The sequence below is a fragment of the Kogia breviceps genome, chromosome 15 (genome assembly GCF_026419965.1).
Source record: "Kogia breviceps isolate mKogBre1 chromosome 15, mKogBre1 haplotype 1, whole genome shotgun sequence".
Taxonomy (NCBI): domain Eukaryota; kingdom Metazoa; phylum Chordata; class Mammalia; order Artiodactyla; family Physeteridae; genus Kogia; species Kogia breviceps.
The window spans coordinates 82448864-82474280 of record NC_081324.1 but is presented as its reverse complement, the minus strand read 5'-3'; the positions used below and the strand labels follow the sequence as shown (position 1 = coordinate 82474280).

Sequence of the window (25417 nt, the reverse complement as noted above, 5' to 3'; positions counted from 1 at the left end):
CTGCCGCGGCGTGCGCCTGGGGCCTCCAAAACTGTTTCCAAACTGCCAAAACCGGAGGTGGGCGCGTGGGGGCTCAGGGGAAAGGGCTGGGTTTTGGGGTGTGTGTGTGATTGTGTGTTTGGACGCTGGGAGCCGTGAGGGGCGGCAAGGAGGCTCCAAGACGAGTTGCAATCGAGGTATCTCAGCTCCGGCTTCCTCTTCTGCCCCGCGACCCCCTCCCCCCGGAGCGGAGCTGGGGAAGGGAAACCAGGATTTTAACCAAATTAGCATTCACATTCCTGGGAGGATGCAGCCCTTGCCTGGACCTGGGTGATAGAAGCTTCTTTCTGTTTTTATTTTTGGAGAGCAGCGCCCTGTAATTGTGAACACATGCTTCTCTCCCCGCACTCCCCCCCTTCCTCCAGTCACCGACGGAGAAGAGAGTCCCCCTTTTTTGCATTTATCTTTCCTTCCCCTTTCTTTATTAAAGGTCCGGGAGTGGCGGCGGCCAATCAGCGCGCGGCTTCCATTTTGTGAGTTCAACTCCAAGGCTCCCGGGCTTCGCGAGGACGCGTTTGCAGCCCCCTCTGCCTCTCCTGTCGGGCGGCCGAGGCGAGGAAGTCGTCTCGCTGGGGCTTCGTGGTGGTGTATTTCACATTGGGGCTCTTTTCGGGGTTTGTAATTTGGCCGTGGGTAGGTAATTGGCTGGAGCAGGGCGGCAGGGCGCGGCAGCCAATCAGCGCGCGGCTTCTATAGGGCTTGAGTTATTAGACGCTGCTCTCAAAACATCCTTCATCAGACACCAAGGAGAGGCCAACAGATGAGGGGAGCCATTTTTCTGCAATGGAATTAAATGGCCAAGTGGGTTTTTCCTTTGTTGCAAATGGGGAATGTTTTTCCTTTGACTCCACCATCCAGTTCAGGACGCCTCAGTGTTGTGTTTAACATTTGTCAACAGGCTAAAGGACTCACAATTGGAAGAATGAAGAAGACTTTTTAAAAAGATCTGGATTTTTCCTTATGACTTGGAATCCATCTTTGTCTTGTATAACTAGGTCATAGCACACCATTAATGTCAGCAGTTAACAATTTTGAATTCCAAAAAACCTAAGTAAACGACATATTTAATTTTTTTCCTCTTTTTTTTTTTCTTGGGTGGGTGGGGGGAGCTTGGAGCTGTCTTAATCTGTATTCTCTTGACTGAACAATAAATTTTTATATATATAGTTTCCTCTATTAAACACTTAAACCTGACCATCTTATTAACTCCTCTGCTCTCTTTTTAACAAGGTAATGTTTTAAATGTATAGTTTTAGGACTAGCGAAATGGCAGCAACAAAAAATTGTAAGCAGTCGTTACTCTTTTAAGTTTTAAAAAACCTTTACATTGTAAGTACCCAGTCCATTCTGTCCTTATGCAGTGCAGTTTTCATGTTAATGTTGCTGAGATGTCCTTAATTTTCTGAAGCTTCATCTGCATGTATGTCTTTGTCGCTCTTGTCTAACATAAAACAGTTAAAATGCTTTTAGACGATTTTGCTTTTATACAGTTAGGGTTTTAGCTTTAAGCTTTTGAAAATGTTTATAGCAATAAATGCTACTCAGCTTTCTTCCCAGTAACATGTACACTTTCTTTGAAAATCGATCTATTTGAAGAAAAACATCTCTGTTTTTCTCGTCTTGGTAGGGGGGTGGGTGAGGGAAAGGAAGACCTCTTTGTGTAAAGAGACTAAAGCCGTCACAGGAAACTAGATTAAAACTGGAAAACAAGTCCTAGCTGGTTCGAGCCAAACACCATCGTTAACTCGGGGGTATTTTCTATGGTGGTTGGGATGGCCGGTGCGTCTTTTGCCTTTTGTTTGATTTGACTGTATTTTCGCCTTTTGTCTCTTAATGACGGTCACACCATTGCTATATCCAGAGCAGTAAACAGTCCTCAGCGAAGCCGCCTTTTGCCAACCCAACCCTGGAAAATTTGCAGAAGTGGAAGGAGCAGAAAATGCCATGAGGGTGTAACTTTAAAAAGGTAACAGCAACAAAAAAGACACCACCACTACCCCAAATATTCCCAACTAAACAATCCCCCTAAAAGATATTTTTTACAATAACACCTCCAAAACCTCCGCCCAGCTTGATCTTCCAGACTCCATGGCACCGGGCTGAGTGGGTAAGTAAAAAACAACAACAACAACAACAACAAAAGTGCCTTTTACCCCTTCGAGGAAATGTTTTTTCGAGCAGGCCAAGGGCTTGCAAATATCTGGGAGCTGAGGGGAGAAGGTTTCTGGAGCTTCATGTTTGGCAGCCGGATCGGGGAGGGGTGGGTGGGGGTGGGGACGAGGAGGGCTCTTCAGACCCTTTTGCCCCGGAGGCAAGAGGAAGGTCTCCCCAGCGACCTGGGGCATCCACGGAGCCGCCTGCGCTCGTCCTCCTCGCTTTTCTAGGTCTGAGCCTTGGTGGGAGAAGAAATTGAAGTGCTTTGGAGAAGGGAGGCACAAAAGCCGAGGAAACCTCTCCTTCCGGGCCTGGGGCCTCTTTCCCTTTTGATTGTGGGGGTCTCGCCCTCCGAAGCCGGCTTTTCGGGGCTCCGGGGTGCGCCTGCGCTTCCTGAGCGAAAAAGGACAAAAGGCCGGCGTCCATGTTGGCACCATGACGCAGCATCTCTCCCGCCTGCAGCCCGAGCGCTGCCTGTGCTCCCGGCCGCGCTCGCTCCTCCCTCCCAAACACGAGTTTTATTTTCAGGTTCAGAACAGAGCCGCCGGCTGGGCCGGGGCCGAGGCCGAGGCCGGGGCAGCAGCCAGGGCGGGACTGCCGGTGGCTAATGGCGGCCGCTCTCTTCCTTCCTCCCTCCTTTCCCGGTTGTCGTTGGGAGCCCGGAGCAGGCGGCGGCCCCTCGGCCGGGCCGGGCCCCGAGAGCCCACAGGGCACAGCTCCCCGGGTCGAGGGGTGGTCACGGAGGCCGTTTTGGGGGCCGTGGGCCTGGGGGCGTCGCGCGCCGCGGCTTTCGCGCTCGCCTCCGCCGGGCGAGGCGGTCAGACGGGCGCCATTTCGCGCGCCGCCTGCGGCTCGGGCGGTGGCGGCTGCCGCGCGCCAGGCGGGAGGAGGGAAGGAGGCGGCGGGGCCCGGGGTGGGGGGAGGGGAGGCCGCCGCGGCGCCGCCCGCGTTCCAGGCCTCCGCCTGCGGGGACGCCCCTGTCCCGGGGAAGCTTCGACGAAGAGCGCGGGTTTCGCAGCCACCTCGGACCCCGCTCCCGACCTGGGGGCCCCCGCAGGCACGAGGAGGCCGGCGCGTCCGCGGGGTTTTTTTCTCTTCCCTCCCGCGCGGGAGCCAGTAGCAAAGGGCCACGGGGCCAGTCGGGGCCTCGAGGCCGCCCTCTGACCCCGACCGGCTCCTGCAGAGGCCGCGGACTTCTTCCCCGCGGCCCGGCCCTGATCCCAGGCCGTCCCTGCTGCCCACCCCGAGCCTCGGCGCCCACGTCCGGCTTCCAACCGCCCTTTGATAGCCGAGCCCGAGGGGCGGTTGAGCTCCTTTTGTCCCCACTTGGGGCGTGAGGCCCTCACGCAGGCCACCGACGTCCCTAGGTGGCCGTCCAGGCACAGCCGGCCAGTCGGCGTTCTGGTGGGTGGGGTGGGGTTTGGGGCCTGGGAAAGCCGAGCGGGCCTTCCCCGGCATCCCCAGAGGCGGAGGGCTCTGGGGTAAACCCTCGCATCTCCGGCCCTTCCTGGGGGAGGGGATGCGGACGGGGCGGGTCTTTGGAAATGCAGATGAGCCGCCGCCTGCTGCTCGGCGCCCCGGCTGAACCTTAGTGATTCATCCACACCCCCCTCCTATTCATTCTGGAGTGAGGGCCGCCTTGGCAGCTGGGAAGGGGGGAGCGGCATTTGTAAGGCTCCCCTTCTGGAGACCGTGTCCGGTTTGTGGCCATCGACGTCCTAAAATACCCTCCGATTTTTTCCCCCCAGGATCAGGACCGGAGAAGGGGCCCGGTACCCCCAGAGTGGACCGTCCTCCTTTGGACAGAAGCAGGCCTAGTTTGACAGTCCTCCCACTAAGGTAGGTGTGAGCCCTCTCCCAACCTGCGAGAGAGATTTGGGGGGCTTTGGCCTGGAGCCCAGGGAGGGCGGGCACCCCAAACCTGCTAGTCTGGTTCTGCAGCCCTTCCCCCCAACAGATGTGTGGGACTGAAATCGGCTGCCTGCTGGGCCTGCTTGGTCCATCCATCCCCGCCCGTCAGCTTCCGTTGTTAGGAGTTTGGGGCGTGCAATTCTTTGCCATATTTAGCAGCATAGGAGAGGCTGCACTTGCGTGTATTAGGTTGGTCCAAAAGTTAGTTCGGGTGTTTCCATAACATCTTAGAAAAGCCCGAACGAACTTTTTGGCCAGCCCAGTATTTCCCAGTTGTGTGTTGTTTGGTGGGTGGAGTGCCCTGGATGCCTCTTCTGAAAGACACAGGCAGCTGCCAGGAAGCCGGGCCCGGCCCTGGCCCTCCCTTCCGGCCCCCGCTGGGGGCGTGTGGGGTGACTGTGTGAGCTGGCCTCTTCTCCTCTGATGTCTGGCTGCTAGGGAGGTGAAGAACAGAAAGACCTGAGATCTGGGCCAGCTTTCTTTAAGAAAGAGGGTTCTTGACTCTTCCCCTTCCAGGGAATTCCCACGATTCCACCTCACCCTGCCCCCCCCCACACCAAAAAAAGAAAAAGCCCTGTTTGTAGCCATTTCACTTGCTGTGACCTTGCGTAAGTAGCACAGACTCAGCCCCAGTTTCACCATCTGCACGGATGGGTCAGTGATTGTCAGACTTGAGTGTGCAGCCGAATCACACGGGTAGCTCATTAGAATCGACTCCGAGGCCCCGTCCTTGAGTTTCTGATTCAGTAGGTGGAGCCTGAGAACTTGCATTTCTCACAAGTTCCCGGGTGATGTTGCCGTGTGGAGACATTTTGAGAACCTTTGGGCCAGGTAACACCTGGGGTGTTGTGAGGACCCAAGTATGTGCGCTTGGAACCCCGACCTATTTCTTGTTGCGGAGGTGTCGCTTCGTAGTGATGGCAGCTCTCTTATTCTCACGCAAGCTGACAGCATGCAGTTTCCCATTCTCTATCTCCAGGAAGCTCCACAGCTGGAGACTGTGCGGCCCTTGATCTCTGACCTCTCCCCCATGTGATCGTTAGTTTGTGATTACTTTCATGAGCCTTTTGGGTCCAGGTGCTGCCGATTGCGCCGCCTCCCCCGTTCGGCTCCAGGCTTGACTTCGGGGTCTCATAGGCTCTGCTCACTTTTATCCTATCCCTCAGCTTGGGGGCTGGAGTGAGGACTGGTGGAGCTGTAGGGCTTGACCCAGACGCTTTGTTGGGGGCGTGTTGGTGCTTAATCGGGGGAGGCTTTAAGGCAGGCAGCTGTGGGTTTGACTCTCCTCTGTGCTGGTTGACCTTGGGCGAGTCTCCTGTGTAAAGTGATGATAATGAAGCCTGCTGTAAAGGGTGGAGGGCGGATTAAGTGCGATTAAGGGGGCCGGCCTCACAGGCTTCACACTAGTTGGCCCCCCTTCGGAGGTGGCTGCGGGGAGTGGGGCTGGGCTGTCTGGGAGCTCCTCCCCCACCAGCCCACCTCGTAGCACGTGGCACAGCCTCAGGGCAAAGGGGAAGGCTGACATTCTGCAGGCTGGGAACCAGCTCCATTTTTACTCCAGTGTGTGAGTTGGGGTGGTGGCCTTTCCTCAAGCCCACAGGCTGTTCCATGATGGGTCATGGTTTGGGGGGTTTCCCCCACCCGGAGAGGAACGTGACTCACCCAAGGTCAGGAGGTCACCCCCGGCAGTCAGGATGAGATTCCAGGTGTCTTCCAGACCAGCACCTGTGTCCATGGCACTCCCTCACCCCAGCTGCTGGGTTATTCTGGGCTCCTGCCGGTGCTAGCTGTCTGCTGGCGTCATTGCCTGGGAGCTGGGAGAGCTGTTTGGTTGAAAGTAAACCAGCGTGGCACTCTTAGGTCCTTCTGACTGCCGTGCCTTGGCGCCGTGAGGGACTCCAGATAAGCTGGATTTGGTCCATGCTGTCTTTTGCTGGGGGGAAAGGGGTGCAGCCGACCACACCTGGCACCAGACTCCCTTCCCCCTACCCAGGGTGAGCACTCCGTAAAAGTTGGCGAGGCTCACATTATTAGTATCGTATGAGCTTTTCTCTCGTTCCACAGTCTGCCCCAATCTGGAGGTTTAAATTTGGCTCTGCCATTGATGAATTCATTCAACTCCCTGGATTCTCAGGTGACCTTTCTGCGTCCTGAGGGTGTCCTGCATCCCTTCTGATAGAGTCCTTGGGGCTCCACGGGGCTGGGGTCTTTACCTCCCGTGGGCATTGGACAGTTAAATAATTGATTTACACCTTTCCGTCCCAGCAGCAGCTTGGAGGGTTATAACCAGTTCCTCCACTCCTGCCCTTGGACCAATTAGGGAACAGTGAGGCGCTCCACTGTGGTCCGGGTGTGATTCTTGGAAGGGAGAAGGGGTCCCGATGAGCTGGAAGGATCGTACCCCTCCCGGCTTCCTTTTTTCACCCCCTTTCTAATTTCTTTGTCTGGCACGTCAGTACCTCCTAGGTGAAGGGAGGGGCGGGGCAGCCTATCAGTCCTCAGACTGGTTCCTCTGCCGAGAGCGTGGCTCCACCCACCGGTCACCCAGCAAGCTCGGGGCGGGGCTGCTCCTGGCTCCCAGCCGGTGGAGCCTGCCTGGAGAGGGCCACGCCAGCGGAAGGGCGGCCGGAGGTGGCCGGACCTGCCTTCCTACTGGACGCCAGGGCCCCGCCCCTTCCGGCCCGTTGGCCGAGAGCCGAGGCTTGGAGTACGACCTTTTGGACCCCCTGGGTGGAAACTGAACCTCTGCCTGGACTGTGGAGATGGGCACCCCGCCATCTCAGAGGCCACCTGGGTCCAGTGCCGTCTCCATCTGGCCAGTGACGTCAGCGATTTCCTACTCCTCCAGGAGTCGTGGTCTCCCCTGTGAACCAGGAGGAGGAGGTTGGCAGATAACCTTTGACCTGTCTCTGAGTCTGGCTTTGTGGAGGTAGCTCTTTGTTCTCCGGTGCTGACTTGCCCGACCCCACCACCAGATGTTGAGTCTGGAGAGAGTCCTGGGGCAGGGATGGGTAGCCTTGATCCCCCAGGCCGCGCTGGGCCACCTCCCATCCCTGGGACCTCAGAGGATGGTCAGTTACTCCCATCTCACGTGGGGTGGATGACCCCCTCAGGGGTGTAGTGACCTCCCAGAGTATGCTGAGGCACCAGGGAAGTGGAAGCCAGTAGCGTTGTCGTAAATGTCCCCGTCCTGACCTGTGCTGGCCAGACCTTGCCCTGACAAGACAGAAGTGGATCTGGCCCTACTTCTCTCTTGTGGTCAGTTGGCCTCACTAGATCCCAGGCCTAGATGTGAACACAAATCAGTTCACCCCCTCAAATGGCACCTGCCAGCTCCCCTAGGCTTCTGTGTCTCAACAGCTTTGTGGCAAGAACCAGTTTAAAGAATTTTTTCTTACCTTCCTAAATCTCTCCAGGAATTCCTGGTGAATAGAATGGCATGGGTCCTCGGAACATTTTGCAGGTAAGGGAGTAGGGCTCCCTGGGCCTGTGGGTGTTCTCAGTGTTTCAGCTGGCCTGCCCTGGCCTAGCACCTCTAAGGAAGCTCCGAGCAGCTGGCCTGGCTGCTGGGTATTTTTAGCTACAGATCCAGCCCCTACACCACCACTGGAGCCACGTCCAAATCCAACACGCTCCAGGCCGGGTGGGGCTGGGGCTCTGTGCCAGCCTCTCGGCCAGGCAGGGGTGGGTAGGCAGGCTGGGGCCAGTGTCAGCTGTCCTGCCTGGACCTGGGCCGGCCTTGGAAGACCTGCTTTCGTGTAAGTCATTTTTTCTGTTATAAGTAGAAATCCATTAGTTAGACAGAAAAGGTGGAAACCAAGGTCTGAGGATTTTGAGGAAAAGTCAAGTGCTCTCTCCCTTCGGGCTGGAGCAGTTTCCATGGTTTGCTCAGGGTGGGCTGACCCGTCTAAGTGAATTCTCTCAAGGCCCTTCCCAGATGAGGTGGTCTTACTCTCCCAGTCACTCCCTGAGCTTCAGGGTGTATGATGTGAGGTCAGGCCTGTGTCTGGCTCAAAGGTAAGTGGTCCTCTCCTCCCTCAAAGCCCTCTCCCATCCTCCTCCTCCCTGAGTGATGGCTTCCTCCCCCTCCTCTCCTGCCAGCCCCAGGCTGCCACTGTGTAGAGATGGCGCCAGCCCTGTCCTCACCAGCCAATCACAGCTCCCCCCTGGTCACCGGAAAGAGCTTTGGCTGGGCTCCTCTCCTGTTCAGAGCCTCTGTCTGACACCCATGTTGAGCCCGGTAGCCAGGCCTCTGTGATCTAACCCTCATCACCTTGACAACCATGTCTGGCCTCCCTCCTCACGCCCCAGCTGCTGCCAAACCTGATGGGGTTTCCAGCCACCATGCATTTACTCAGGCTGGGTACCCACCCTACTTCCACTGGCCCTTCCTGCCAGCACTGCCAAGCTTAGTTCATGTGTTGCCCAGCTCTCAACTTTCTGTGAACCCCACAGGGGCTCCGGTGTCTGAATTGTTCTCATCTCACGGACTCCTTTAGACTGCTTCCCCCAGGACTGAGTTCCTCAAAGGCAGGAACACAATTGCTTCTCAATAAACGTGTGCTTCAAAGAAGGAATGAATGAATTGCTGTAAATTTGTCTAGGGGTGCTTGACCCAGCAGATGCCCTCTGGCCCGGTGACAGGGTAGGGCTTTCCACTTCAGAACCTGGAGCTGGTCTTCCCAGCTCTGGGCTCTTTGGAGGCTTCCAGGGGGCAGTCTCTGCTGCCATCTGGTGGTCAGATTATGCCTTGCATTCTCTGAAAACGTTGACCTGGCATTTATGGTATTGCCGGGTTGGCGATTTCCTTTCCGAAGTAAAGTTTTACCTGATTCTTGCTGAGAACCTGAAAATGGGCAATCTTCTGGGTGGGGTGAGGGCAAGAAGATCCTGAATCCTGCCAGCCCTTCTCTGAGGAAACTTTCAGATGTCCTACCCCGGCTGGGAAGGTTCTGCTCTCTCACCTAACCATGTCCCAGTGCCTGGCTGGTACGTTCCTGCTCCTGGGGGTCCTGCCACTCCTGACCACGGGCCTGGTTCGTGCAAAAGACAGTCCAAGGAAGGGAAGGGGTGGGAGGCGGGGATGGATTTGCCCAGCCGCCCTGATGGTACCTGGCCAGAGTGAATGCTCGGTAAATAGCAGTTGGGGTGCGGGGGTTGAGAAAGCTTGGGATGAAGGAGATGCGGCTGCCGGCTGGAGGACACACATTTCTTGGTGGGAGCAGGGCTGTCAGTCTCCAAAGTGGACGGAAGGGGGCCTCGCTGATCTCGACTAGATTTACCCTGACCTTCCCCTTCCCCTTCTCAATGGCGTCTTGCTTGGTTCCCACGCCTCTGGGCCTTGCTAGAAAGAGGTTCCCGCCTGCTTGGTTTGGGGCCAACCCTCGAAAGGGTTTTGGGGCCACTCACCTGTTCCCAAAGTTGCCGCGCCGAGGCCATCACCCGGCAGAGGGCGCCAGACCTCCACCTTTGGGAGGTGGTGTGATAGGTAAGCGGAATCGCTGTTCCCCAACCCACACACAGGCTCACTCCCACAGGGCCGGACCACGTGGGCAGACAGGATCCCTATGCCAGGATCTTTCCTGGCACCACCGACGGTACCTTTTGGGGGGAAACTGAGGTCAGAGTAGACTTCCCCGAGGCTACATAGTTGGGGCGGGGCGAAGCTGGGGGGCTTTTCCCAGAGCTTGAGACCAAGGCTCCTCGAACCCGAGGTCTGGGGGGCAGTCCGCCAATCAAAGAGACCCTGCCCGATGGAGGAGGCCGAGTCGGCCAATCAGAGGGTCTCTGCCGGAAGACAGACTGCCAATCAAGGGTGCCAGGCGGGAAGGGGCGGAAACTCAGATCTTGCCGGTTGGGGCGTGGGGGGCGCCGTGTCTCGCAGGAGAGGAGGTGGGAGCTACGTTTGCCGCTGAGCACTCCGTTTCTCAGTTGCCTTAGTTTCCCTGGGAATGAGAGGTGAAGACTGGGCCGAGAGCCTAGCAGGAAGGAAATAGGCTGGGAGGTCGACCCGGCTGGCTGCCTGGCGGAGGAGGTGCGGGTCCGAGGGCGGGGCTTCTCTTGGCTCCGCCTCCCGCCCCACCCCGCCCCGGATCGCTCAAACGTAGCGCTCTCCTCGGGGCGCCGCCGCCAGTGCTGCCTGCTCCCGGCTATGGACAACCTTGGGGCCCCAGCCCCTACTGCCGCACCGGGCCCGGGCAAGAAGGAGCTGAAAATCGTGATTGTGGGCGACGGCGGCTGCGGCAAGACTTCGCTGCTCATGGTGTACAGCCAGGGGTCCTTCCCCGAGGTGAGGCCCGCCGGGGGGCTGGAAGCAGGTTGGGGGCGGGGGAGACGGTCTTGGGACCACTGGGGGTGAGGGACGGACCTCAGCCTGCGCCCCGAGCCCGAACCCCAGATCCCTGACGTCCTGCGCACGGAGAGGCAGCCGTCACCCCGGGGCGCCCCCTCGGGAATTCCAGAGCCCAGCAGAGTGAGGGGGGCTGAGCCGGATGGGGTGAAGGTGGGGGTGGGGATCTAGTCGGACCCCCGGTCCCCGCCGCACCCCTTAAGAACCAACCCTGCCCGCTCTCCGACAGCACTACGCCCCATCCGTGTTCGAGAAGTACACGGCCAGCGTGACGGTGGGCAGCAAGGAGGTGACCCTGAATTTATACGACACCGCCGGTGAGTGCGTCTGCGCGGCGAGGGTCCTGGGGTCCGCCAAGAGCGTTTCCCCTGAGGGGCGTCCCCCGCCGGGCTTCCCCGCCTGCCCTTCTACCTCTCCGGGCCCTGACATCCCCTCATTCCTGGAGGCCGCGGAGGGGTGCTGGCTGGGAACCGCTTGCCCACCGCCTTACTGGGTGGTGCTGGAGGCCAACAGAATCACTCCATCTGTAAAAGGAGGGTGCTTGGAAGAGGTGAGTTCCTGAGCCACCCTCCTAGCGCTGATGTTCTGAGGGCTCATGGGTTCCTTCCTCTCCTGTGGTTCTAGAAAACCGTGGGCTTTGCTTCTGCTTATCATGGTTCCAGGATTGCGTGTGTTACGACGTGCTGTGGTCTCTTAGGATTCCGTGGGCCGTAGATTTGAGTCCCCTGGTGCTAGGGTTCAGTGGGCTGCATTTCTGGGTCCTATGTTCTAGAATACTTCGGGCTACAGATCGGAGCCTGTGACTCCAGGATTCTGTGGCCAACAGTCCTGAGGCTCTAGGGCCCTGGAGCTACACATTCTGAGTCCCATCTTTCTGGAATTCCATGGACTATGTATGGTGCATGACTCTGAATTCTGTGGTCTATAATTTTGAGCCTGTGGTTCTAGGATTCTGTGGCTACAGTTCTGTTTCTTCCTGGCACTGCAGAAGGAACAGAGCTCTAGGGAATGTAGGTCCAAAATAAGGTTCTCTCTGCCACCTGCAGCTCCTAAGGCAAGTGTATTTATGCTAATTGCGACACAGTCATCGGCGTTCCTATTGTTGGGGGATGGGTGGAGGAGCACAGCCAACGGGAGGGTTTGGGTGACACTGCTGGTGCTGGTACCATTGGGGAGCTTGCATCCTGCCCTGACTCCCCTCTGGGCTGAATCCACTTTGGGGAGCAAAGGTCAGGATCCCAGCTGGGGCCTCACCCAGCCTCTGTGACTCAGTGTTGAGTGACTTGCAGGGAACTACGTCATCAGGTGTCCCTTCCCCTGTCGGCCAAGCCTTGTATGTATGAGGTGAAGTCTTCCAGCTGGCCTTGGATAGGGCCAAAACCCAGGACCACCCCCCTCCTCCACAGCGCTCCGTAAGGCTGTCAGTAACATCTCTCATTCGACCTTGGAGAGGTTCAGGAGAGGGGCTCTCCCAGTCCCAGGCCCCTCCTTCATTCCTGACTTTGCCATATGGGTGTGTCCCCCCTCTAGTGGCCTCTAAGGACCCTCTCTTGTTGGATGAGGGCCCTGCAGGGCTGCCCCCAGAACAGGGCCTACAGCCCCTTGAACTGGGAAAGCCAAAGGCGTCTGAGGAATTCCCAAGGGCGTGGCCACAAGAGCAGTAAAAATCGGGGTGTGTCTGGGACACTTTTAGTTTCAGTTGTTTCCTGTCCGGGACCCAGGTAGGGGCAGGTTCATTAAGCCCGCTTTGTGGGTGGAGTGCTGGCAGGGCAGGGAGAGTCAGAGGGAAGATTTCACTCTCTCTTCCTTCCTCTGCCCTCAGGGCTTCACCACAGCCTCCCTCGTCGGCCCCAGAGTAAGGATCACTTCTGGTCTTTCTGGCCTCACCCACAGAAAGATGCTCAAGGAACTTACCAACGTAGATTGTCCTGTAGAGGTTCTGGAAAGCTTCCACTTGGTATAAGGAATGATTCTCACTAAGAGCTACGGTGGGAGGGATGGGAGAGCTCCTTCCCAAATCATCAGAAGCAGTGGCCACGTGGGGCAATGGTTACTTGTCACAACTTCCCGTCATATGCTTTGGAGTCAGACCTGGGCTTTGATGCCGGCTCCCCTGGCTGCGTGTCAGTGGGGACACCTAGGCCTCAGTTTCCTTCTCTGTAATCAAGGCTAAAATAGTTGTGAGGATTACATCAAATTCATGTGACATGCAGCACTTAGTGCCGGGCCTGGCTTTTGCAAAAGGCTCACTTAAGTGTTTGTGATTTTTTAACCTCCCGCCATTCAGGCCCAGGCCCCAGCCCAAGCCTATTCTTTGGAACCCCATGCCTGCAGAGCTCTTTGCCGGCCCCCCACCCCCTGCTTTCCCAGCAGGACTGTTCCAGGTGGCAGAAAAGCAGAGCTGGGGTTTGAACCTCTTGGTGGCACCCCTGAGGGAGTAGACTGGCCTGACAGTCAGCAGGACGGCCCAGGAGGGATATTGTGGGGGGAAGAGACATGGCTGCTCCCTCAAGGGTGTCCTGCTGTGACTTGGGAAGCCCCACTGTCAGCAGGAGCGTGAAGGAAAGCCTGGGTCATTCCTCTTCCACCCGCCAGTGCCCGCGTGGTGCTTGTCCCAGAGCGAGGCTTGTGGAGTGAACGAATGAAAAAGAAACCTGGGTGCAGCGCACCCTGGAGAAGGTCCTTTGTGATAAAGGAGATGAGATTCGTCTCTCTCTCTCTGGGGTGGACAGATATCCGAAGAAAGTGGCAGAAAGGATGGCCAGGTGATCAACTAGAAAAAGATAGAGACAGGGTGAAGGGAGTGGCCCAGGTAGAGATGAGTAACGGTGGTTTTATTTATCTATCTGTTTATTTACTTATTTATTTTTGGCTGCATTGGGTCTTCGTTGCAGTGTGCGGGCTTCTCACTGCGGTGGCTTCTCCTGTTGTGGAGCACGGGCTCTAGGCACGCAGATTTCAGTACTTGTGGCTCGCGGGATCAGTAGTTGTGGCTCGCGGGCTCTAGAGTGCAGGCTCAGTAGTTATGGTGCATGGGCTTAGTTGCTCCACAGCATGTGGGATTTTCCCGAACCAGGGCTCGAACCCGTGTCCCCTGCACTGGCAGGTGGATTCTTAACCACTGTGCCACCAGGGAAGCCCCAAGTCTAGTAAAGGTTGTTGTAGAAGGTTCTAGAACCTGATGGGCTAGACCCCATGGTGGGAGATGGGGGGCAGGGGAGCATCTTTCCAGCCAACCAGTGGTGCCCAGAGCTGTGGGATGGGGTGGCCCCCCCAAGAGGCTGAATTTCTCCACATCCAGGACCTCAGCCACAGGGGTCCGTGTGGGAGGACAGTCTGGCTACTTGTCTCCGTCCTGCGGAAGCAGTTATAGACACCACTGCGGTGGGAGGGTGGATGGACGCGTGATGGAGCTCTCAGTGCGCAAAGGTGAAGGGGGCGGGTGTTGTGAGCACCTATTGCCCTAGCAACTCATCTGCCGGCCCTGACGCCCTCAGTGGCAGGAAGCTGCGGTGAGGTCTGAAGTTTCCTGGGCAGAGAGAGGGGAGGCGGGGGTGAGGTGGGATGTTAAGACACCAACCAGAGACAGAGCTGTCTGGGCTTTGGGGTGGGGCATCCCAGGACTGGCTGGAGTTGCCCTGGGAGGTGGGGAGCTGGGGGCCCCTTCCCAGCCTGGGATGGGAACAGTAGAAAAAGTGGGGCGTAAAGCAGTCGCTAAGACAGGAATCACGGATAAGAGGGGTGCCTAGGAGCCAGGAGCCCTGGAGGCGGGGGAGCTGACGCTGCGGGACTGTGGCGCGTGCGTGGTCTGAGCTCCAGGCCGTGGTTAGGAGACACAGGTGGGCGGGCCCCGGTAGCGCTAGTAAAAGTGGGTTCCTCTTCTGGCAGCTTCCCCTTCTCATGCTGCCTGCACCCCTACCTCCCCTGACCAACACCCCAGCCAGAGATGGGAACCATGTGCCCTGTAGATGTCCTCTGGCAGATTTGGGCACCACTGTGGCCCGATGACACCCTCTCCTCAAGCCGGCACCAGGTCTTAGAGACCATGCCCCAGGAAAGAGCTTCCCACAAAGGAAATAACGCTCGCATGAGCCTCACTTCCGCAGGCCCCGTGGCACCGCCAGCTTCAGGAAGACGGGCAGCTTCTGGGGCAGGTGTGGCTCAGGAGACCTTTCCTCTGCAGAAGCAAATGTGTCCTTTCGCGCGTAACTCGGGGGGCTTTTTTCACCTCTCAAGCCCATCTGCAGAGGCCAGAGTGGGACCCCTGTTTGCCTCTGGGCAGATGACTTTGCCCCCTTTAAGCCTTGGCATCACTGTAGGTAAATGGGGAGGGTAATTGTATCACCTGGTGGATGGGAGGCCTCCTAGAGCTCGTGGGTCCAAAGATCTGGGGTTAGCATCCCCCACCCAGGTCCCCATTCCGTTTCTATTTCAATAATAACCCAGGCCCACGCCTTTTCCCAGCATCGCTCAGCCTGCAAGCCCTTTACTTCCAACATCACGGGTAGGGTTATCACCCCCTTTTTCAGATAAGGAAACTGAGGCCCAGAGAGGGAAGGTGCCAAGATCATGGAAAATGAGTCTGAGTGGAGCTTGGCTCTCCTGACTCTTGGGGGTGGGGTGTCCAGGACATTCCACTCCTCCCAAGGAGACATGAGGTCAACAGCACCCAGAAGTCCGTAGTCTGCAGGCCTGGTCCCTGTGTGGAGGCTCACACCGAACTCCTGGGGAAAGCTGAGCCAGGCACAGTCAAGTCAAGAAGACACCTGGGAAGAGGCGGTGGGATCTGGGCTGGCTACCCATCCTCTCCCAGAGTCCCTCCCTCTCAGAATCCCCTGTTGGCAGCCTTTCCTCACTGGGTGAGGGTTGGGGCTTGTAGGGTGAGGAAAGCTCCCTATCCTCTGGGGTGGATTGAGAGAGAAGCACCCCAATAGTCCTTCTTATGGTCTTCTGTCCTTTATGAAGCTTCCCTTTGGCTGTGTGACGTTGGGCAAGTCACTTCACCTCTCTGTGCTTCAGTTTCTGCATCTGTAAATTGGGGATAACAATAGCAGTAGTGGGAATTCCCTGGCGGTCCTGTGGTTAGGACTCCACGCTTTCACGGGCAAGGGCCTGGGTTCAATCCCTGGTCGGGGAACTAGGATCCCACAAGCTGTGCTCGACCGAAACGAAACAAAACAGAAACAATAGCCAGTAGTGAGGTGAGGAATCGTAGTGCGAAATGATGAGTCTATGCAGGTAAAGGGCTTTGAATGGGGCCTGGCATGTGACGAGTGAGAGCACTGCCAGTAAATATTGTTGATACTCATCATTTTTACTATTATTATCGAGGCTCACCTGCTCCTCACATATGCATTTCACAGATGAGGAAACTGAGGTCCAGAGATTAATTCCCAATTAGGGAAGGCTTCCCGGGAGGATTGGAGCTTTTACAGCGTCTGGACAGGAAACTGGCCTTGGAGCTGGGAACTGCGTTGGTGCTTCAGCTCACAGGGAGCCTGTCAGTGACCTTGAAACCCGTAGCCCCACCCCCAGCCACGTGGGCTCCTAACAGGAAGAACTTGCCCATGCAGCTTCCCTGGGGGGCAGTGGGGGGGTGGCGACGGGCGGCGACTGCTTAAATTAACACAGGTGGGACTTCCTTGGTGGTCCAGTGATTAAGAATCCGGCTTCCACTGCAGGGGGCACGGGTTCGATCCCTGGTTGGGGAACTAAGATCCCAGGCACGAGAGCCCTGTGAGGTGCGGCCAAAAAGAAAAAAAAATTAACACAGGTGATGGAAGTGAAATGCCCTTGAAAACCTGAAAGCCATAGAGATTATTATTCCACTTTATTCACCGGCTCATTTGTTTGTTCGTTCATTCCCCACATGTTTATAGAGCCTGTCTGTGCGCCAGGTGATGTAACAGTAAGCAGTACAGAGATAGCCTGTCCTCAGGGTCTCACGTGCGCGTGAGGGACCTCTCCCCCCACAAACAAAAACAACTGTGATGTCAGGGAGTGATACTTGCTAGGAAGAAAAATAAAGCCATAGTTGGTCATGGGACAGACTGCAAAGGAGGCTCTTGTTTCAGAGCAGTCTGGAAAGTTCTCTTGGAAGAGGTGACATTTCTGCAGAGACCTGAAGGAGAGGAGGGAGTGAGCCATATGCTGTTACCTGGGAAGAGCCTTCTAGAAGAGGGAACAGCAAGGGAGAGGCCCTGAGCCAGGAGCGGGCTTGGTCTGACTTCCTCATTCAACGCACTGCAGTCTGACTCTGCCCTCGTCAAGCCTGCTGCAGTCGGCACAGGCCCTAATTATGGAGCCCAGTGGCATGTCTCAGCCCTCGTCTCTGCTGCGTCTGACGAGAGATGAACAACTTCTCAACCACCCACCGGCCAACAGTGACTGGACACCTACCCGGTGCCAGGAATGACTTTTAAGGACAGACACGGACCCTGCCCTCAGGGTGCTTACAGCCTCCGGGGAGACAGGCGGTAAACAAATAAATGTGTGAGTACAGGTTGTGGATGGACTTTGCGTGGTGAGGGAGGGCCTCTCTGAGGAATCAGCCGGGCAAGACGGGAGGCTTCAGGACACTGTAGCCCCATTTCACAACTGCTTCTCTTCTCCTGCCGTGTTTCCTAAAGGGAGTCAGAGTGAACGTGAGGCCAGAATCCTGAGCCGCATCATTACACCGTAGAGCCCAGAACCTGTTTCTGCACGCTACACGGCAGAATAGAGCGTTGCTGCGTGTCAGCAGAAGGAACACTGGCCTTGGAATTGAATGAATGTGGCCAGGCCTGCCTCTGATTCGGTGACCTCAGAGGGGTCACTTCACGGCTCATGTTTCTTTTTTTTTTTCTTTTTTCTTTTTTTTTTTTTTTGTGATATGCGGGCCTCTCACTGCCGTGCCCCCCGCCCCCCGCCCGCTGCGGAGCACAGGCTCCGGACACGCAGGCCCAGCGGCCATGGCTCATGGGCCCAGCCGCTCCGCAGCACGTGGGATCCTCCCGGACCGGGGCACGAACCCTGTCCCCTGCGTCAGCAGGCGGACTCTCAACCACTGCGCCCCCAGGGAAGCCCGCTCATGTTTCTTTATATGTAAATGGCAGTGTTCATAAGATCCCTGACTAGCACATCAGGCAGGTGGTGGTTGTAGGTTTCCGTTTTTTTTTTGGCTGCGTTGGGTCTTTGCTGTTCTTTTTCTTTTCATGGGTCTTCGTTGCTGTGTGCAGGCTTCCTCTAGTTGCGGCGAGCAGGGGCTACTCTTCGTTGCTTTTCGCAGGCTTCTCATTGCAGTGGCTTCTCTTGTTGCAGAGCACAGGCTCTAGGCACGTGGACTTCAGTAGTTGTGGCTCGCGGGCTCAGTAGTCGTGGCCATGGGCTCTAGAGCGCAGGCTCAGCAGTTGTGGCGCACGGGCTTAGCTGCTCCATGGCACGTGGGATCTTCCTGGACCAGGGCTCGAACCTGTGTCCCCTGCATTGGCAGGCGGATTCTTAACCACTGCGCCCCCGGGGAAGTCCCTGTGAAGGTTTCTTAATCATTTATAGGCAAAGGCACTCTAAAAAGTGTGATGGGAGTTCCCCAGTGGCCTAATGGCTAGGATTCTGGGCTTTCTCTGCCAAGGGCCCAGGTTCAATTCCTGGTTGGGGAACCAAGATCCCAAAGGCGCGTGGTCGCCAAAAAAGAAGTGTGCCATATAAGGTGGCGTTAGCAGTAAGTAGTAGAGAGAAGGCAGTTATCCTGAAAAAGCAAATACTGTGGATGGTCAGTCTGAATGTTTAAAAATAAAATGCTAGGAAGGAAATGGGGGGAAAATGAGGGAAAAGCATTCCAGGTGTGGCACAAGAGCCTGATGGGTTTGAGAAACAGCAAGGAGGCTGCCTTGGTTGTACTGCAGCGAGTGAGTGGGGCAGGAGGAAGGGGATGAAGTCAGGACTGGCGGCACCCGGGTCACGTGGGCCACCGGGAGAGGCTTGGAGTTTCTGCAAAGGGCTGTAGGGAGCCACTGAGGGTGTCTCAGTTGAGGGGAGAGGGGTGTGATTTTACTTGTGTTAGTTACCATCCAGCCAGCTGCCAGGTGGATAATGGATAGAGGGGCAGCAGGAGACCAGGGAGGAGGTGGCACGGAGGACTGACGGTGGCTTGGATGAGGATGGTGCCATGCTGTCCAGGAGAACTTTCTGCAATGATGGAGATGTTCTGCACCCGCACTGCTCATTACGGTAGCCACTACGGGGCAGTTAATTACTTGAAATGCAGCCAATGCAACGGAGAACCTGAATTTTTAATGTTAATTAACTCAGCTAGCCACGTGAGGCTAGTGGCTACCCTATCAGAAAGATGTGGACAAAGGTCAGGAGAGGGGACAGTTTGGGGACAGGTATGGGAAGGGGAGATGGGCTGGAATAGCATGTTGGGGCCGGTTTCCCACCACCTTACAAGGATTTCTCCAGTTTTCTGGTAATGAGGGCAGGAGGGCCTGAGTCGGCCGGGCCCTGACTACCCCTCACCCCTTCTCCAGTGTTGAGGGAACTTTGGCTGAATGACACAGCACAGACAGTCCTCGCGGCCCAGCCATCATCAGATCTGGGTTCCCAGTCACTGGACACCATCAGGGATCCCTGGGCTGAGGGGGGCCAGTGGGAAAGGAGATGGCGGCCATGCCCTTTCATCGGCAGGGGTCCGGGAGCAGGATGTGGCCTGTCCGTGCTCTTGGGAGAGGCTGCGCGTCCAGAGAGGCCTTTGGCAGGGAGGGATCAGAGGGCAGGCGGCACCTCCCTGGCACCCACAGGCTAGAGGGAGGGGCAGGAATTCCTGGGCTCAGGGAGGGAGGTAGTCACCGCTTGAGTCTCTCCGCAGAGGCGGCCAGGGGTTGCCGCAGGGCCTGGCTCCCCGATCTCATGGTGGTGGCTTTAAGAAACAGTAGGGCGTGACAGCCACGTGCAGTGTGTGATCCCAGGCCTGCTTCTGATCAGGGAAAAAATACTATAGGACGTTATTGGTGAAATCCGAATACAGCCTATGGCTTGGATTAGAAGAGTGCAATGTCAGTGTGGGTTTCAGAGTTTCACACTTGTCCTGAGTAGGTGAGAGGAGGACGTCCTTGTTCTCAGAAAAACCCACACAGGAACTCTCTCGGCGGTGGGGTGGGTGGGGGCGGGGGAGCTGAAGGTCTGCAGTTCCTTCTCACATGGTTCAAAGTGTACATATACAGATAAAGCAAGTGGGCAAAACGTAAGGCTTCCGTGAATCTGAGCAAGGGAGTTCTGTGCTCTCTGTTGTAATTTTTCTGTAGGTTTGAAATCGTCAATATAAGAAATTACTAAAAAAAGTTTTTTTAAAAAGCCAAACCCACCGTTGCCCAAGCCCAGCCTTGGGTTCCGATTCAGCTGGTGCTGGGAGGGACCGAGGGTCAGAAGTTGTCTGTTCTTCTTGGTGAGTCTGGTACGCAGCGGGCTTGGCACAGTGGACCTGGATGGGCGCACGCCTGTCACCTCTAGCACCCCCCGCCCTCCTCCTAGTGTTGGCAGGAACGGCAGGAGTTCACCCGGAGGCCATGCACCTCTCAGCCCGGGGCGGGGGCGCACTCCACGGTTAACTGCAGTGTCCTGGGCCTACCCAACCCCACTGGTCTGAAGCTTCAGGGAGGGGAGGCTTCACTTCGCATTTGGCTTCAGTCTGCGCTTTTAACCTGAGCACCAGGGAGAAGGATGGGAGGGAGGGGTGGTCATTACTGGCATGATTACTGCAGTTTTTCCAGCACTTACCCTGCCATCAGGCCTATCTCTGATCACTGCATGGCTTTTTTTTTTTTTTAATATTTATTTATTTGGTCGCAATGGGTCTTAGTTGCAGCAGGCAGGCTCAGTTGCAGAACATGGGCTCCTTTGTTGTGGCACGTGAACTCTTAGTTGCGGCATACACGTGGGATCTAGTTCCCTGACGAGGGATCGAAACCTGGGCCCCCTGCATTGGGAGTGTGGAGTCTTACCCAGTGCGCCACCAGGGAAGTCCCCGCATGGCTTTTATCTCGTGTAGGACTGCGGGCTGCCACCTCTGTTTTACAGACGAGGAAACCGAGCGAGGCCTAGAGTCTCTTGCCCAGGAGACCCCCAACCCCTCACCCATCTGAGCCCAGACAGGAGACTCGGGTAGAGAAGTAAGTGGTACCTCCCTGACCTCCTCCTGCTGTCTGGTTTCAGGGCAGGAAGATTATGACCGGCTGCGGCCCCTGTCCTACCAGAACACCCAGCTCGTGCTCATCTGCTATGACGTCATGAACCCCATCAGCTATGACAACGTTCTCATCAAGGTAAGGCCCCTCTCCCAGCCCGCCTGCCTCTGGAGGAGGGGCCACGGACGGGGCCCCAGCCCTGATGCCCGCCCTCTCCTCCCACAGTGGTTCCCTGAGGTCACCCACTTCTGCCGTGGGATCCCTATGGTGCTTATCGGCTGCAAGACAGACCTGAGGAAGGACAAGGAGCAGCTGCGCAAGCTCCGGGCGGCCCAGCTGGAGCCCATCACCTACACGCAGGTGGGCCAGGCGCCCCGCCCCCGCCCCCGCCCCACTCCACCCCATCGCCAGGAGCCCAGGACACAGCCACGGCCAGAAAGCCTCCCAGGTCTTTGGCCTCTGCATTTGGTGTGCCTTAGTGGCCTTTCGGGAGCTGAAGCCAGCAGGATTCTAAAAATAATAATTTTCTTTTTTTTTGCCGCCCTGAGCAGCTTGCAGGACCTTAGTTCCCTGACCAGGGATTGGACCCAGGGCCATGGCAGTGAAATCACCGAGTCCTAACCACTGGACTGCCGGGGTTAATAATAATTTTTAAATATTAATAATGATAGGCCATTTGTCTAAGCACTTTACATTACTTACCTCATTTAACCCTTATAACCTTGAGGGCAGGTACTGTTAGCGCCCCCCATATTACAGAGGAGAGATGGAGACTCAGAGAGGTTAAGTAGCTTGCCCAGGGTCACACAGCTCACCTGAAGTGGAGCCAAGATCCCATCCCAGTCACTCTGGCCCCAGAGCCTGAGCCCTTAACCACCACCCTGTCCCATCTCCCCAGAGGCCTGGAAGGGCAGGCCCGTGTTGGAAAGCAGGGTTCCTTTCATGAACCTGACCAAACCCGGTGGCCTTCTGGGTAAGGCATGGCAGAATAAAAGGAACACAAAGGAAAACTAATGAGGCTTAATAAAAAAGAACAGGCATTGATAAATTTGTGTTAGAAATACTATTTTTACTGCTATAGCCAGCTCAGTTTCCCGAATTGTGCTTTCGGGAAGAGCAGGGGAGAGAAGCTCGTAGGAAGCCATTTTGTCCTGAGGCCTTCACCTCTCCTCACAGGCCTGGCAGACACAACACACCACCCCAGTTCTCAGCTGAAGTCAGCCCCCGTCTCTGCCTGAGTTTGCGGGGAGCGTGGGCTGGAGGCCAGGACAGAGCTCCCAGCAGCTACAGGCCATAGGCCACACCACACTGGCCCTCATGGTCCATCCGCACACACTGGGGAGCGCTGGCCCTGTGGTGGAGAAGCGTCCCCACCCCAAGGCCTCTGCCCCCAGAAAGCCCCCAAATCCGTGAGGGGTCTCACAGGAGACCCCATGCTCCAGGCCCCTCGTCTAATCGCGGCCCCTCCCCCCACCAGGGCCTGAGCGCCTGTGAGCAGATCCAAGCTGCCCTCTACCTGGAATGTTCCGCCAAGTTTCGGGAGAACGTGGAGGACGTCTTCCGAGAGGCCGCCAAGGTTGCCCTCAGTGCTCTGAAGAAAGCACGGCGGCAGAAACAGCACCGCCTGTGCCTGCTGCTTTGACACCTCCCGGCGGGGCCCACGGCCCTCACGATAGAACTGACAGGACCCAGGTCCCCAGGTCCAGGCTGCTCCCCGGATCCTGCCCCCGCCCCAGCTCTCGAAGGGCACTTGGAGTCAGACGTCTCCAGGGCCTGGTGTCTGGAGCCTGTGGCCAGGCTCTTGGAACATTCTGGAACTCTCTCCTTTCCCAGATGGAGCTCTGACCACGAGCTCCCCTCCAGCCTGCGTGGTGGTGGTGGTGAGCGAGGGTGCTGGACTCAGTCCCTCTGTACCCTGGAACTAGCATTTGTCCCCAGGACTCAGCAGTGCCCTCATCACAACCAAGCCCCAGCTGTGTGTCCCCCTCTGCACACCCAGTAGGTCCTCAAAGCCTGTGCTTGAGGTGGGAAATGACATCTGGTATGAGGATAAATGTGGACTTGGCAGCGTTCCACACGGCCCCCAAGCCTGCTCTCCCAAGTCACCCGCCTCCCTGGTTTCCTGAGATAGGCATGGCTGCATCCTCTAGCTTCTTGCTTCCTCCCCGCAGGAACTCAGGCACCAGGATGGGACCGAGGCCTATCAGGAGAACACAGGCCCCAAGCCCAAACGTGGGGGGCCGGCACCAGCCCCCCTCCCTCCTCCCTCCCAAACAGAGGACTTCAGTCTCGGGTCTCGGCCTTGGCCGCCATCTTTCCAGAGCTGGACGCACACGAGGCAGAGAAGAACCTCTCTCAAAAAGCAAAAAGTATTCTCTGGACCATCCATGTGACCCTCGCTCAGCGCCTCCTCACCTGCAACCCCTCCGCTCGCCACTACTTGCCAGAAACCCGAGATGAAAAGTGACATCAGCTCCGAGTGATCTTGGGCAAGTCAGGTCTCTCTACAGACTGTCTGCGGAAGGACGGCACTGGCTCATGTACATAGTCATCGAGCTCCCGTCTCTCACAGCCTCCAATTCTGCCAAGATGTGGGGCTCTGGAACCAAGGCCATCCTGGCCTCCTGCGAGAACAGATTTGATTAACCCCCAGTGCAGATTCACTGAACCTCCTAGAAGGTCTGAGGTCAGGGGCCCAAGAGTTTTTAAACAAGTGCCCCGGGTGATTCTGATGCCCCAGAGATTGAGAGCTGGTGGCTCCTGAGTAAGCCCAGGAATCAGCGTTACCTAAGAGGAGATCATGGCTTCAGGTGGCTCCTGCGATCGCCAGTACCTCGTGCCTCAGCCCCCCCCATTGCCCAGTGCTTCGGCCCCCACTAGGCCTGAGAGAGAGACGTCTGAAGTCTACCCCACCCCACCTAGGTTCCACAAGGCCCTGCCATGCCCCGGGGAATCAAGAGAGCATTCGGTCCAAGGCTTCGTGGACAAATGATGGTCTAGGAAAGAGGTCCACAAACCACAGTCTGTGGGCCAAATCTTTATTTTTGTAAATAAAGTTTTATTGAAAAATAGTCACGCCCATTCGTTTATGCATTGGCTGCTTTTGCCCTCCAGTTGCAGACTAGAGTAGTGTGAGAGACCGTCTGTCCCTCAAAGCCTAAAATATTTGCCATCTGGCTCTTCACAGAAAAAGTTCACCAACTTCTAGTCTAGGGCAAACCCAAGTGCCTAAAGGGCCAGATGGGAGACCCACATGAGTGAAGCAGGGCAGGGATAAAGGGGAGTGGTGAGGCCTGTGGCAAATTAGAAAGCAAGCGCCCCACCCTAGACAAGGCAGCTCAGCCCAGCCAGATGCTGCTCTGTGGGAATGTTTCTAGATCTTCCCATTTCTCTAGGGAAAGTGGAAATCTGGATTTTTATGTGGAATCTTACTGGAGGGAGAGGGGAGGGAAAATTTCATACTTTCAAAGTTTAAACCCCTTTGAGGCCCAGAGCATGATTACGGACACCATCTATGTACTCTGGTCGACAGGGATTTCTAAGTAAGTCGCTAAGGACGGCTGAGGCCCATATGAGGAGAAGATGCAGAAAATGCAACCAAACCTGTTGGCTTCTTCACCCTCCCCACAGATACAGAAGCTAACGTGAGGTGACCAGCAGACCTGCCCTGGCCTCGAGTGTGTGGCCGCCGCCTGAAGCGAGCCTGCTCCGACGTCCCCCACATTCCAGAACCTCTGCGGTTCTGGAAGGGAGGAAGCCCGAACATGGGTGACCGCCACACTGGCTTACGTCCCAACCAGCGCCGAGGGGCTTGACCCCGCACCCTGAGTGCTCACGGAGAGAATCTGGGAAGGTGGGCCGAGGGGTGGGAGTCACGAAGCCCCCAAAAGTGGACCCAAACTTTGAGAGGGGGCGGGAAAAAAAAAAAAAAAATAGCCCTCACACCAGCCAGACGATGCAGGGGCGCCCTCCGGTGGTGACCCTCGGAAAACCTCCCGCCTTAGGCCAAGGCCTGGGCCTGTGGGGGGCAGGGCCGCCTGGCGGCCAGCAGGCTGCGGACTCAGGAAGCACAAAGAGCACGAGGCACAAAGAGACGGACGGCGGTTCTCCGAGAACCCGAACACCCGCGCGCGGCCGAGGCGCGGAGGCCGGGAGCCGCGAGCGTACAGCAGAGGCGGGGCCCCGGGGAGGGAGGCTCCCTGGGACACGGAAGGGCTTCCTTCCACCCGCGTGGGACTCAGCAAGTAGCAGGTCAGCGGAAACCCAACCCCAGCGAGGCACGTCCGAAGCCCAACCTGAGGGGCTCAAACGACAGCATGGGGGACAGAGGGGGACCCTGAGGCTAAGCCTCCCCCACCCCCCAGGAAGACCGACGCAGTGTCGCCGAGAGGGGGCAGCGGGGGAGAGGGCGGCAGATTCTAGGGAAGGGGGTGGGCCGATGTTAAATGTGTCATAAATAGGGAGGCTGGGGCGGGCTAATACTGCACGGACAGGCTGGGGTCACATTCCTCTTGTCCGGCCGGGGGTACCGGGCCTCGGCTCTGCTCCCAGCGATGCCGCTGGCCCCTGAGGTCACTGCTGCCAGTGGCCACTGGCACTGGTTGGGAGGTACCCGGCAGCGAGGGTGTTGCCTGGGATCCCCTGCAGTCTCAAAGTCCGGGGGTCGAGGGGCGCCGGCCCCGTGGCTCACGGCTTCTTGGCCTCGCTTCTGTTCTTCTGGAGTTTGGCGTGCACGACTTTGAGTGTGGTCAGGAAATTGCCGAGGAAGAGGACAAGGAACGTAAGCGCCAACACGAACACCTGG

The 25417-nt window shown here is 57.0% G+C and overlaps 2 protein-coding genes across 6 annotated transcripts in view; one reads left to right on the top strand and one right to left on the bottom strand.

Moving 5' to 3' along the window:
* The first annotated feature begins 681 nt into the window (after positions 1-681).
* On the top strand, positions 682-23684 carry RHOF (ras homolog family member F, filopodia associated). Of its 3 annotated transcripts, XM_059039620.2 has the most exons (7): positions 682-2005; positions 3942-9592; positions 10212-10393; positions 10683-10770; positions 20642-20751; positions 20839-20973; positions 22091-23684. In XM_059039620.2, exons 2-7 carry the CDS (start codon positions 9277-9279, stop codon positions 22253-22255), a joined length of 996 nt encoding a protein of 331 aa, XP_058895603.1. In that variant the 5' UTR covers positions 682-2005; positions 3942-9276; the 3' UTR covers positions 22256-23684. The 3 variants fall into 3 exon arrangements, with proteins under 3 accessions (XP_058895603.1, XP_066871989.1, XP_066871990.1); XM_067015888.1 differs by lacking the exons at positions 682-2005; positions 3942-9592 and having other exon boundaries at positions 9754-10393; positions 22785-23684; XM_067015889.1 differs by lacking the exons at positions 682-2005; positions 3942-9592 and having other exon boundaries at positions 9754-10393.
* The window catches only part of TMEM120B (transmembrane protein 120B), a 47845-nt gene continuing 46078 nt past the window's right edge, over positions 23651-25417 (bottom strand). For 2 of the 3 annotated variants that reach the window (XM_059039583.2, XM_067015887.1), the window contains one exon: positions 23651-25413. In XM_059039583.2, coding sequence (XP_058895566.1) covers positions 25300-25413 — 114 coding nt within the window. In that variant the 3' untranslated portion in view covers positions 23651-25299. The remainder of the gene's footprint in view (positions 25414-25417) is intronic. The other variant, XM_067015886.1, reaches the window with a different exon arrangement.